General features: G+C 37.6%; 1 protein-coding gene across 4 annotated transcripts in view; it reads left to right on the plus strand.

Annotated features, from left to right (window-relative positions):
• grid1a (glutamate receptor, ionotropic, delta 1a) overlaps positions 1-14,387 on the plus strand; it is a 386,141-nt gene that overhangs the window by 225,610 nt on the left and 146,144 nt on the right. For all 4 annotated transcript variants that reach the window (XM_067455445.1, XM_067455446.1, XM_067455443.1 and 1 more), the window contains exon 3: positions 13,037-13,321. In XM_067455445.1, coding sequence (XP_067311546.1) covers positions 13,048-13,321 — 274 coding nt within the window. In that variant the 5' untranslated portion in view covers positions 13,037-13,047. The remainder of the gene's footprint in view (positions 1-13,036; positions 13,322-14,387) is intronic.

Genomic DNA, 14,387 nt, shown 5'->3' on the forward strand with positions numbered 1-14,387 from the left:
GGAGGCGGATTGTACATCAAATACTCTGTGACATTTGACTACCTCTCCTTCTACTATAGACGACTGGATCCTTTGAAAGTTAATGTCAGACCAAAGATGAGAGAGTGAGAGCAGAGAAGATATACTTGATGAAAGGGGGAGCGAGAGAAAGAAAGAGTGACACCTGTGCTCTGTTTTTAATATTCCATGCATTTAAAAGAGAGTAAGAATCTCTCCAGGTTTTAAGAGCAAACGGCATCACATCAGTCTTCCGACGTAAATGTTACATGAATAGAAACTGGAGTCACATTTCGGGGACTTTTTTTTAACATAAGGCCCCGAAGATACCACAGATTGAAATTTCAGCAGCCATCTGCCATGTCATTTTTGACCCTCTCTTTGGTTCTCTCTGCTTCACTTAAGCTTATATCTGATTTGTCTTCAGAATTTCTACATTATGTTTGTATAAACTCAGCAATCACAATCCCATGACATTTTGTCATCTAATGGCAACTTCTCTGTAATCCACCGGCCCATGTGTGTGTAAGCGAGCAGAGTGTTTGTGTGAGTCTAAACTGAAGTCCCTTGAGACAACATTTATTGATGCTTCTTGTAATGTCACAGTCTTCAGACATTGATTTCAGAGATGACTGTGCTTATCTGTTGTCTAGTGCTACTATTTGCTGAAGCCTTTAGTGACTTTAAATCAAACACAACTGGATTTATCTTTTCACTCTTTTCTTCTACCGTCTAGTGAGACTGAGATATATTTATTGATCATTCAAAACTTTTTTCTGTACCTTTCATCCACAGTCTTTGTTTCTATTTGAGTCTTCATTATTTCTTCTTTGAGGTCTGTTTTTCTTTTTCTTTTCTCACACTCTGCTTTCTCTTTTCTTTTATTTATTGTCTTTTGACTCTTAAATAAGTCTGATTGAATCAGCATTGTGAGGATGAAACTGTTGTTTTAAGCAGAAATGCACTTTTGACCATCTAAAACACAGCGCGAGTAAAAGAAAATCTAAAATTAGCAGCACAATAAATCCAGCATGGATCGTCCCCAAAGGTCCTTTCAATAACGTTCCTCGATAGGACGCCAAGTGACCAGTCCCCCACACTTTAGCTGAAAGTGTGTGCTTGGCTCCTTCACAACAGTTACCGCTGAGAGAACAGAAGCCGGCCGTGGGAAGTCTCTGCTCAGCTGAGCTCTGAAGATCTTGAGTGCCAAGATGATCCTAAAATGAACTAGCAGTGGTCAACCAACTTACACGGTGATTCAATAACAGAATGTTTAAGGGCTATAGAGACCATAGAATTTGTCAAGCGTGGTTACTTGTTTAGCAACACTTGAGTTAACTTTTGATTTGTTGAAAGTCAAAGGACATGGGTAAAAAGGACAGTTGTAACATGAGGATATAAAGACAGTCCGTCTTGCATCAACCTTGAGTGGCATGTAGGGAGGACAGGGTGGCTCGTAAAATTCAAAAGCGGATCGGTTGCCTTCAATAATGGACTATTAAAATAAAGACAAATGTTTTTAGTTTTTGTAACTCTATTACACATAGTAACTAATTACACATAGCCCGCAAGATCGGACGATATAAGCGTGAACCACACACACACACACACACACACACACACACACACAAGTTCGCCGCGCGCCGCCCTTCAGATGTCAACTCGAGAGAGAGAGAGAGAGAGAGAGAGAGAGAGAGAGAGAGAGAGAGAGAGAGAGAGAATAGCAGAACAAGAAAGGAATATAATGAGATTTATCGGCCTGCCGGGCTTTGTGAGCCCTGGCCCCCATATGTGTCTAGCGTGCTAAAGATATGCTCTGTTAGACACGTACACATAAGCAAAACGATCTATAACAATGCAGTACTATTACATATAAAAACACGTTTTACTCACATCGGTGTGTTGCACCATTCCTGTCGGATCCAAATCCAGCATCGACTGGAGATTAGGATCTGAAGGAAGCTTATGCAGCGACTGTGTTCTTCCACAACCAGGAATAGCGCAATATTTTAATGTTCCTCGGCATGTATTGTTGTTGACCAGCTTGCACAAGCCCTCCATGAGTCGGTGGGCGGGGCTACTGGATTAGAGACGCTGTAGAGGCGGCGTTTCGTCGCGCACTGATGTCAGTATGAAGCACAGGACCATTTGCTGAGCCTGGTGTCTATAAAATCTTTTCTTTGACTAACAATGAAGTTTTCAGCTCTGAAACTTAGAGGATATTCTTATATTACCATGACCTTTTATATATCAAAAGCTCAAGGAAAAGTTGATACCTCAATTCATCACCCCTTTAAAAATATTTAACACAATTAACGCAACATCCCTTTTTTATGTCATCCTTTGGCTGTGCTACATTATATGATCACACTATCATTCATGCAAATGCTTTTAAATCATTCAAGCATGACTAGACAAAAGCCAACTATAACACACAGAAGTATGCCAAAATGCCCATTTTGTTGAGTATTCTCAAAATAGCAGTCTTGAATGAGTTAAATAATGTCTTAAATTAACTTAAAGAAATTGCTGCATCGGCGGATCTTAAAGTGGCAGCATCCCAATAACAGTTGCTGTGGTGTCAAGTGTGGGGGGTTATCACACAAGTCCACTGAATGAAGATTGTAACTTCAGAGATAATAATAAATAAATAAAAACTGGATTTAACATGGAACAGTGATGTGATTGAGCCCCGGGGAGAGCTTTCGGAGAGGCTGGCATGGTGTTTCCCAATTTAAAGGACTGGTCCGTCACAGGACAGGCTTCTGCAACCAGAAGAGCAATTAGCACTCCAGCTGTGATAGACTAACTATGCTAATTAGCAAAATAATCTGCCACAGTGCGGTGATTTATAGATAAAAATAGACACGCACACTCAAAACAAACACAAGTGTAGACAGACATCTTCTGTAGACCAGACCTCACCATTCACTGCTGCTGTCAAAGTCAGCCTGAATTCAAAATGCACTCTATACTCTTCTTTTGAGCGCTCTTTTATGTTGACTTTAAAATTAGATTATCTTATTTGAACGCTGTATGATAAAGGTCAAAGTATTGGATGAGTATCTTCTCATAAGTTTGGTTGGTTGATTCTGATCTACATAACGTCATTTCACATGATATAAATCAGCATGATTTGTCACCAACAGATATTGTGTTTTGCCTTTTTGCACTACATGCAAATACCTTAAAGGGATAGTTCACTCAAAAATGAAAATTTCCCTATGATTTACTCACCCTCAAGCCATCCTAGGTGTATATGACTGTTCTTTCAGACAAATACCTTCAAAGTTATATTAAAAAATGTCCTGGACAAGCTTTATAATGGCAGTATGACAAATGGCAAAATGTGAAGTCTAAAAAAGTACATCCATCTATTATATAATTAAATCATCATTGGTTCCGTGGGATTAATAAAGACCTTCTAAGGCGAACTGATACATTTTTGTAAGAAAAATATCCATATTTAAAACTTTATAAAGTAAAATATATTCTGGCGGAACGTCTTTGTATTCAACTTCCTAAGAAAGCGTAATGCCCAATTCAAAATAATTATGCTATGCCTAATGTCATACATCACAGAAGGCCTTTTTTTAACTCCTGGAGTTGTGTGGATTACTTTTATACTTGATGGATGCAGTTTTTAGGCTTTTTAATGCTATATAAATGTAATTAATTATTATTATTATTATTATTATTATTATTATTATTATTATTATTATTAATATTTTGGGCTGCCATTATAATGCTTGGAAGAGTCAGGATACTTTTAATTGAATTTTGATTGTATTCCTCTGAAAGAATTTCTTATACACCTAGGATGGCTTGAGGGTGAGTAAATCATGGGCTAATTACATTTTTGGGGATGAAATCTCCCTTAAACAAGCAAGAATTCTTCCTGCAGTTTGTATGCCATATCCACTAGCATTAACTAACTGGACCAGCATAGAAATATCTCATGGATTATATTCTAATTTGCCATTAAACCATAATGGCTGTTGAATGATTTTGTAATGTGCAGCCAGGATATGCAGTTTTCACAAGGACAGCCAATGTTGTTTAGCTGCCTCTGAAACACTGTTGTGCTTTGTTCTTCTGGGACATACTAGCTTCTCTACCATCATTGATTTCTAAAGAGCAGAACTCAAGTGGAAGAGATTAGGCTGCTGTCCTGTTATTTCCACTGTAAGGTGTACTGGGAGATCTCAGAGGAGTCACACGGATTAAGAATCTCACTTAAGTGTCTCATCCAATTCTGCAGGTTCTCCTCTAAGAATAGCACTTGAGTGAGTATTGAAGCTTTTTTTAGGATTTTCTCTTTGATGTACTTTTTACAGAAGTAAAAGTAGTTAACTTTAAGCCTGAAAAAATAAACATTCAAAGTTAACTAATTTGTTTGAAAATGACTGTTGTTTCATTATTTGTAGCTCAATAACAGGCTGTACTGCATTTCTGTTTACTGAGAGGAAAAAAGTGACTAGCATCTGGCAAGGTAAAATGTCAATAACTCATATTTAATGTAAAATTTCTGAGACAAGCAGCAAGCGTATTTTCAAGGCTGCTTCCTGGCCTGTTGTAATTCAAAGCATCAAATCTTGAAATAGCTTTTCTGTGCATAATTGCAGGTGCTACACATTATGTATTAATGAAGGACACAGGACAGGGCGGGACAATATGAATAACTCACTCTGACAAAGTCAGGAAGGACTTAGTGCCGGGCTGTCTGCTCGATGGAGGCTCTCTATTCACCCTGTATCTCCTTGTTGGCACTAGGTTTTTAGTATGAAGATGGAGTGTTGGGAAAGATGTGTGGGGTGTGGATGATGGAGAATAATGCAGTGAATTAGCTCTTCTTTTCTCTCTCTATATCCTTCCTAATTGTACCTTCTTTTCATCCTTATCCTCTTTTGTACAGAAAAGAGTTTTGCTTTCATTCATCCATGGAAGTAAATGGGACTTCAGGTCGAAAACTGTGGAAAACCACAGCCGATTTACAGGTGAATAAAACAGAAATACTCTCATATGTGAATTACTGGTAAATTAATACTACTACAAATAATAATAATAATAATAATAATAATAATAATAATAATAATAATAATAAACATTCATATGGAGCTAAAGGTTTGACATTCTTTATGTTTACAATAAAATAGAGTCAGTTTCTTCCAGCATAGTATATCATATCTTCTATACAGTATATTTGAGGACAGGAAGCAAACCAAATGTGTACAGGTCCTTCTAAAAAAAATTAGCATATGTGATAAAGGTTCATTATTTTTCTATAATGTAATGATAAAAATTTAACTTTCATATATTTTAGATTCATTGCACACCAACTGAAATATTTCAGGTCTTTTATTGTTTTAATTCTGATGATTTTGGCATACAGCTCATGAAAACCCCAAATTCATATCTCAAAAAATTAGCATATTTCATCCTACCAATAAAAGAAAAGTGTTTTTAATACAAAAAAAAGTCAACCTTCAAATAATTATGTTCAGTTATGCACTCAATACTTGGTCAGGAATCCTTTTGCAGAAATGACTGCTTTAATGCGGCGTGGCATGGAGGCGATCAGCCTGTGGCACTGCTGAGGTGTGATGGAGGACCAGGATGCTTCGATAGCGGCCTTAAGCTCATCCAGAGTGTTGGGTCTTCCATCTCTCAACTTTCTCTTCACAATATCCCACAGATTCTCTATGGGGTTCAGGTCAGGAGCGTTGGCAGGCCAATTGAGCACAGTAATACCATGGTCAGTAAACCATTTACCAGTGGTTTTGGCACTGTGAGCAGGTTCCAGGTCCTGCTGAAAAACGAAATCTTCTTCTCCATAAAGCTTTTCAGCAGATGGAAGCATGAAGTGCTCCAAAATCTCCTGATAGCTAGCTGCATTGACCCTGCCCTTGATAAAACACAGTGGACCAACACCAGCAGCTGACATGGCACCCCAGACCATCACTGACTGTGGGTACTTGACACTGGACTTCAGGCATTTTGGCATTTCCTTCTCCCCAGTCTTCCTCCAGTCTCTGGCACCTTGATTTCCAAATCACATGCAAAATTTGCTTTCATCCGAAAAAAGTACTTTGGACCACTGAGCAACAGTCCATTGCTGCTTCTCTGTAGCCCAAAAGTGGCTTGACCTGAGGAATGCGGCACCTGTAGCCCATTTCCTGCACACGCCTGTGCACGGTGGCTCTGGATGTTTCTACTCCAGACTCAGTCCACTGCTTCTGCAGGTCCCCCAAGGTCTGGAATCGGTCCTTCTCCACAATCTTCCTCAGGGTCCGGTCACCTCTTCTCGTTGTGCAGCGTTTTTTGCCACACTTTTTCCTTCCCACAGATTTCCCACTGAGGTGCCTTGATACAGCACTCTGGGAACAGCCTATTCGGTCAGAAATTTCTTTCTGTGTCTTACCCTCTCGCTTGAGAGTGTCAATGATGGCATTCTGCACAGCAGTCAGTTCGGTAGTCTTACCCATGATTGCGGTTTTGAGTAATGAACCAGGCTGGGAGCTTTTTAAAGCCTCAGGAATCTTTTGCAGGTGTTTAGAGTTAATTGGTTGATTCAGATGATTAGGTTAATAGCTGGTTTAGAGAACCATTTTATGATATGCTAATTTTTGAGATTTCATTTTTGAGTTTTCATAAGCTGTATGCCAAAATCATTAGTATTAAAACAAAAAAATACCTGAAATATTTCAGTTGGTGTGCAATGAATTTAAAATATATGAAAGTTTAATTTTTATCATTACATTATGGAAAATAATGAACTTTTATCACGTATGCTATTTTTTTTAGAAGGACCTGTATAAGAAGACAGTTTGTTTTGTTGTGATAATACTGTATATATAGATCAGAGGCATGAAGCTTGCTGAACAAACTCTGAGTTTCAGAGTAGGTTTAGAGTTGACAAATCCAGTTAAATCCAACCTGGTTTAGATCAAGTTCAACTGTTTCTCAAAGCTCGGTATAAGCTTTCTCTGTCAACTCAGGTTTAATCCAGAGTTAGCGATCAACTCTGAAGTGCATGCACCTGAAAGTGTGACATGTGTGGCAAACAGCCAGTCACAGTGTACGTTTGATTCACTTCTCTTCTGAAGATTGAGAGATCATTTTGAAAATTATTATGAAATGAAATATGTTTACAAAGCAGGAATAAACTCTGATGCTGCAGCGACAGTTTGAGAAGGCAGCTTAAAGAATATATGCCTAATAATTATCACAAAGAGCTCAAATGAATACACGTTGTTTAAAAGAATTATGAATGCATGTATTTTATTTATAATACTATTTGGCTACTTGTCAATTAAAATAATATTTATATGAACATATATGAATTCAAAGTGATTAAAATTCATATAATATAAATATAATAAATAATTAGCACCAAAAGATGCACAATTTTATTTCAAGTTTTTTCATTATAAACGTCTTTAATTTGGACCGAGACATACAGGGGGTGTGGCTCTATTGCATCTTTACTTGCAGCTGATTGGTCCAGTTTGGGTTTGCGATCTCAAACCCAGAATAAATCCTGCTCCAGAGCAGGTTAGCTGTGTAGTGTAAGTTACCATGGTGATAAACACTAATAAAAACACAACCACCTTATTGAGCCCGAAAAACCAGGGTTTGCTCAAACTAATCTTGAACTTACCTGGGTAACAACTGAAACCAGCTTTGTGCAACAGGCCACAGGGTCTCAAACTTACCTGGAGGTCCAGTCTAGGTCAGGCTGGGCCGCATCAAGTATTCCACAAAAAAGAGTTTCAAGTATTCTAAAAAAAGGAGCAAAAGTGATCCAATCTTCTCAATCTTTATTATTAACTGTTCTTCAACCTGAATGTTTCTTCTGAACATGAACTGTTCCTCTGAATTTGAACATTCCTTTCTTGAGCGGTTTTACGCTGTTAGGTGAACGTCGGAAGCATATCTCAAGAGCCGGCTCTATTTTTGAAAATATAGCCTTTAGAAATTAAATCATTTTGAAAAAATGAAATATGGGGGACCATTTTTATTTTATTTTTAGAAAGCATAAAGAACAGAACAGTGAACAAAATTGTAGATCTAATTCTATTTGGGAAATACTTTTAGTACTATGTATTTGCAAATAATATTTGCATTAATTTGCGTCAAATATATTATTAGTCCCAAGAATTTTCGCATTAGTAAATGAATACATAGATCCGCTGATTATATTCGACTTCCTTAATGGTCTGGTGGTAGAACTTTTGTAAACCGTGTCAAAGGTTCCTGGTTCTAATCCGCTCTCATATATATATATATATATATATATATATATATATATATATATATATAAAAAAATGTTCATCAATGATTGTACATTAAGAGCATGGACACGTTTATGTATTTTGTTTTGTGATTTCACCGGAAGGTCTCTCTCCGCAGTGGCATTAAGCAATAGATTGATTGCTTGTCTGTGTGTGAAGACCCCGCCTTCTTTGATTTGATTGGCCTTTTCAATCATTTTGACATTGACGAGCGCTGTTAGACCACATTCCTTCTGTCTGATCTGCCCATGGATCACCCTCACATTCTGCTCCTGTCAATCATGTGGAGTTAACCAATTATACTGCATGAGGGAGGGCAGAAAATGTAGTGCGCAAGAGCTGTGCATTTACAAATGGCCACACATTTCTGAAACAGTGTTGTAAAGAGTGGACAAAAATTCCTACAGAAGGATGTGAGAGACTGATAAATCATGCAGAAATGATTACAAGTTATTGCTGCTAAAAGTGGATCTACAGGCAATTGAATGATAGGGTGTCCTAACTTTGTCACCCATGGTTTTTCCATCTTGACTTTTTTTGCTAAAAAATAATGACACAGTGTGATATGTTGTGTGTTGTTGTTCATCTGAGGTTTTATTTTTCAAATTTGAAGACCTGCCCAGCACTAAATGGTTTTGTATTATGTTCTGATACAGAAAGCCTTGGAATTCAATAGGCTGTCCTAACATTGTACATACTATGTTAACATACAAACGGGTCCGACTTTTTTTCTTTTCTTTTGCAGCATCTTACACGTTGACAGAGTAACAAAGTGACACTGTGACAAAGCAAATATCTTCAAAGTTCGCACAAAAACAAATGTAAAATAGGTGCGTTTCTGTATAGTTGTTTGAGCGGATGATGATGTATTGGTAACCAAGTAACCAACAGTAAATAAAACATCAGCGGCACTTACGGTAGTCACGTTTGTTTAATTGTTCGCTACGCACTAAATTATTTTTATTATTGTTATATATATATATATATAAATATATATATATTTATATTTATCTCTCTTTATTCACACTCTTTTTCATAAGTCAAAAACCACCTCAAGCAAGCGTAAAAAATTTTGTACAAATTAAAGGATTTTTTCCCCCTAAAATTTTCCGTTTGTTTTATAGAAATCTTTTCTTTTTTTTCTTTTTTTATCTGCACATTTATGATTTTATGTGCTTTTTAGGATAAAAATGCTTATTAAAGGCTTTTCCATTATGTACAGATGGAGGATCGTTTTCCTTCGGATAGTACAGGGCGCTGAATGACTTTGATGATGCCAATTCCAACAGGATTATGGGATTTTGTAGGGGTTGATGTTTGTGGTCTGGTAATCTTTTAAGCTTATCCAGTGGACATGCCACCTTACACACATACTGTTCATTCACACACTCCTACACATACTGAATACACAAACACAGTGTGTTACAGTATCTTTCTGTTTTCTAAATTCAGTCTTGAAACTCCAATCATAGACTGATGGACTGTGCGTAAAAGCCACAGTTTTACTTATCGAACCACAAACGAGAAGCCTGTCCGCAACACCTTCAGCATCAGTTTCTCTGCTCACAAAGACCAATGAAAACATCTGACCGTTAGTGTGAAATCCTTCTGGCAGCACGACTTATGTCATTTCTGGTAAGAGAATCACCCGATCAACCGTCTCTATTGCCATATCGTAAAAAATTACGACACAGGGGCTTTTCAAATCAATGACACGGAGACTCTGGAGGTGTGCTGCGAGCTGTGGATTAATTTATTTCATTTGGCCCTGTGTCAATATAAGATTATGAATTAGTCCTGCATTCTGATTTGAGCCCCCATATATTCCTTGAGATAATTTCTTTTATTTAATCCTATTTTGTGATAAAAGTCGCTAATCTGCATGACAAATACATTTTTAAATGCATTATATCAGCGGTGCAGAGACACAGATTCAAATTCTGAAATCAGGGATTACAAAGAATGGCGCCGTTCACCCTGTACGTAAACCGTGACTCTATAATTGAGTATTAGTCATAATATGCCATAATCTGCATAAGAAGCTATGTGTGGATTTAGAGAGAGGGAAGCAGCGTTATTATTAAACTAAATTCTAATCTAATTCTACTCGCACTGTATTGATGCGTGTTTTTATTGTGCCATCTCGCTTCTCTGATTGCCTGAGAACTCTTTGTTGAATGTTGAATAGGGAACCTGAATCGTCTGTCATCATTTTCTCTCCCTGATGTTGTTTCAAACCTGTGTGACTTCTCTTTCTTCTGTGGAATACAAAATGAGATATTTTGCAAGAATGTTTTTTAGGTTTTTTTCACCGACTGACTTTTATTGTATGGATTAAAAACATTCTTTTAAATCTCTTCTTTTATGTTCCACAGAAGAAAGAAGGTTTTACAGGTTTGGAACGACATGAGGGTGAGTACATGATGACAGACTTGGCATTTTTAGGTGAACTATCCTTTTGTTTGGCGCTTGTCATCGCCACGATGTGTAAGACGGTATAGATGTAGAATTCATGGACCGGCGAACAGTGTCTGCCAGTGCGAATTTCCACATCATATGGTTTAATGACCATTCTCACATGACTTATCGGTTTCCCTTGGCGTGTTTTGCTGTGCCCTGCAGGCTGTGGATGTTTCTCTTGCTCTGAAGTTTGGGGATGTTGTCGGGTTGATTGATGGAGTTGCGACTGTTTCTGCGTTGTCTATCAGCTCTATCATGACGGCATAACATGGAGGCAGTTTTCTTTTTCTGTAGACAAACCTCTTATTCTTCCTAACCCTATCAGTCTTTTCATCTTTTTCTCTCTGGATAAGAACATAATGTTCCGTGTTGTGAATCAGCAAATGTTTTTTTATCTATCAGGCTTTTAACACCTTTATTCATCCATAGCTCTGTTATACACACAGACATTTTTTTTTTTGTAACACTATTTGCATAGTTACGGAGAGATAAGGAGCTCATAACTCATGAACAGACACATTTATCTGTAAGATATGAGCCATATTACTTCTCAAAGCATTATTCTGTGTTTTTCCATGTCAGTTTAGATAAATGGTGTTAAAGTACGCTGTACGTCATGTTCAGGTCTTAAACTAAACAAAGGGCATTTCATATTAACTCTGTACAGTCTGAGGCTCGTGGATGGTTCATGGTTTTCCTCGCAGGTGTTTTTGACTATAAATAAATGACTTGCATAACAAGTGTCTTTTCTGTACTGGTTTAAACCACATGGAGTCCATATGTTGGAGATTTTCAGTTCATACAAGGTCATTATTTCTAAAAGCTTTTTTTTTTAACGCAAGGAAAATATAATGTTGAAAAACATCCTTCAGTCTTCAGCAGCCTATTATGGACCCAGGTGAAAAATATGTAGTATTAAATGCATTAAAATGTACTTGAGTATGTTTTTAGTACAAAAAAAAAAATACCATAATGCATTTTAATACATAGTACGTCAATTTCACCTGGGGAGCTGGAAGTGATTTAGGGTATTTTGTGTTCAGTTAAAGTGGGTTCATTCATCGGAATAACAATGTAAATTGTGTTTGTTCAGATGTTTACTAAATGTGTTTTCTCTGTTAGCTTTGTGCAAAATTATTTGTTCAGCTTCTTAGGAAAAAAAAGTAATTAGTTTCTCTGCTGAAAAAAAAAATCATTGTGTTTCCTCTAATTTTCATTGGGATTTGTAATCCATTGATCTGCCTACGTCTTTAAAGAGCCGTTTTTTTAAAACCTTTGCGATCAGCTAATCTGAATCCAGGCTTTTGCTTTAATGAAACTAGCACACAGCCTCTCTGGGGACATGTGGACAAACAGTTATTGTGTGAAAGTTACAGAAACTATCGGGTTTTATTTCTCACTTGGAGAATAATTCCACCTCCATTAGCCACTCTCCGTACAGTGTGCATTTTGAATGCTTTTGGTTTTATTAATAATTGATTTTCCAGCTCCTGCAGTTATAAAACTTTTTGTGCTCTCACTAGACAAAATTAATTTACAGTCCCCCTTTTTGGGATCTATAATAAAATATGTATTACAGTGCAAATAAATACGGCAAAGTACTCTTAACTACATTTGATTTGTATAAATATAAGAAGAAAAATAATCTTCTAACTGAAGAAGGAAGTCAAATGTTCTGTGACGTATATTATACCTCTTTCCCAAGATACATTTGTGCATAGATGTAATGTTTTTGTGCTGTTCTCAAAATATGAAGAACAATGCTATGTGCACAAAGCTGGGAATATTACTACAATTTTTCTATGTCAAAATGCCCTTTTTATATGGGCACATTGTCAGATACATACCCTGGAACAACCTTGGATTAGAAGTCCACTTTTTATCATTATAAAAAAACAACGGTAACTATATGTACAAGCATATGTTTCTTAGCTTGCGGCTCTCAGATGGCAACATCTATTAAATGTCATATGTCATAAATTATTTATGTCCACTTTAACTAGATTTCCTTGAGAAATTGTTACACTGATGTTCAACAGAGGCAATGAATTAGCAGCATATGGCAATACACTGAAGAGAATTACTTTTGCCCTGCGAAATCTGGACACATTATCCCACCTGTTCTCTGCGGGATCACCCTGACATTTTCTGCATTAATTGCCACTGGCTGATGAAAATGGACCATAAGTTCTATTATGGTCAATGTGCTTAAATGTTGTAAAGTAGTGCATATGACTCATAGACTCTCTAATTCTCTAACCTTTTTCTTTTCTTTAATTCTCTAGCCTGCGAGCTCATGAATCAGGGGATACTGGCATTGGTGTCGTCAACGGGATGTGCTGCAGCCAATGCGCTACAATCTCTCACGGACGCCATGCACATACCTCACCTGTTCATCCAGAGGAATGGAGACGGCACACCTCGCGCTGAGTGCCAGCTCAATCCCAGCCCCGATGGAGAGCGCTACACTCTGGCTGCACGCCCTCCTGTGCGCCTAAATGATGTCATGATCACGCTCGTCTCTGAACTGCGCTGGCACAAGTTCATTGTTTTCTATGACAGCGAATACGGTGAGTGAAGGTGAACCTTTGTGGCACCCATCTTCAGTTGGGAGCCTTGTTGGAGGTCAATGATAGGAGGGCAGGGGTCACATCGACGGGAAGGGAGACAGTTGTTCTTTGACACATCAGTTGGAATTCATAATACATCATGATATTTTGGTCCATAGAAATTTCAGAGGAAAACATGATGCTGTCCATTAACAATTCTTCCAACAACAAAAAAATTAATTGTGCAAAGACATCAGCTCTGAAGTTAAAATTTGATGTGAGCAGGTGGACTCTGGCAGACTAAAAGGCAGACTGTCAGTTGTTGACTAGCTTCAGCACTGTAGTGTTTTGAAAACCATGAAACTTTTAGGATATATATCACATGGACTAGGATAACCTTCTGATTCCCTCATTGAGCCAGTGATGTTCAGCTGTATGGGAATCGAGTTTGGCTGTCAATCCAGAATTGTCTCTATGTCAGACCTCTTTAACAAATTACTTTTAACCTGACCTCTTTTAAATTGTAATCCAGCCCAAGACTGAAGTTTGATCTTTAATGTTTACCCTAAAGGCCAATTCACAAACAAACACCAGCAAACAAGTCTGTCGATTTAGTGTGTTACCCCTGTCTGTTGCCGTTGGCCGGAGTTTGTTTTTGTTTGTTTTCACCCGACTGAACATGTTTAATCGGCGACAACAAACTCTGACATAATCTGACCTGGACTATTGTCATGATGATGAGGCAAAGACTGCGTGTAGGTGCTGGGCGTGCTTCGTAAATTATCATTGTGGTGAAAATGGCAGGTTTCTGTATAAATCAGAAGACAATTCTAGAGAAAGCAAGGAGATCGCGAGAGCACACTAGGCAAAGTTTGAGCATGCACATGTAAAATCTGAGCAAGAGCAGAGCCATATGTAAAAGCACTGGTCCAGTAAATTTTGTGCTATCGTAAATTAAAATCTGCATGGAGCGGAGAGATTCATTACATAGATACGCGCTCGCGTTACAATAATGCGCTCTCAACATTTAATGCCATAAAAAGGCCTCAAATGAAATATAAAACAACAAGTCTTGTCTGAAAGCTAC

Source organism: Pseudorasbora parva, chromosome 10 (assembly GCF_024679245.1).
Source record: "Pseudorasbora parva isolate DD20220531a chromosome 10, ASM2467924v1, whole genome shotgun sequence".
Taxonomy (NCBI): Eukaryota; Metazoa; Chordata; class Actinopteri; order Cypriniformes; family Gobionidae; genus Pseudorasbora; species Pseudorasbora parva.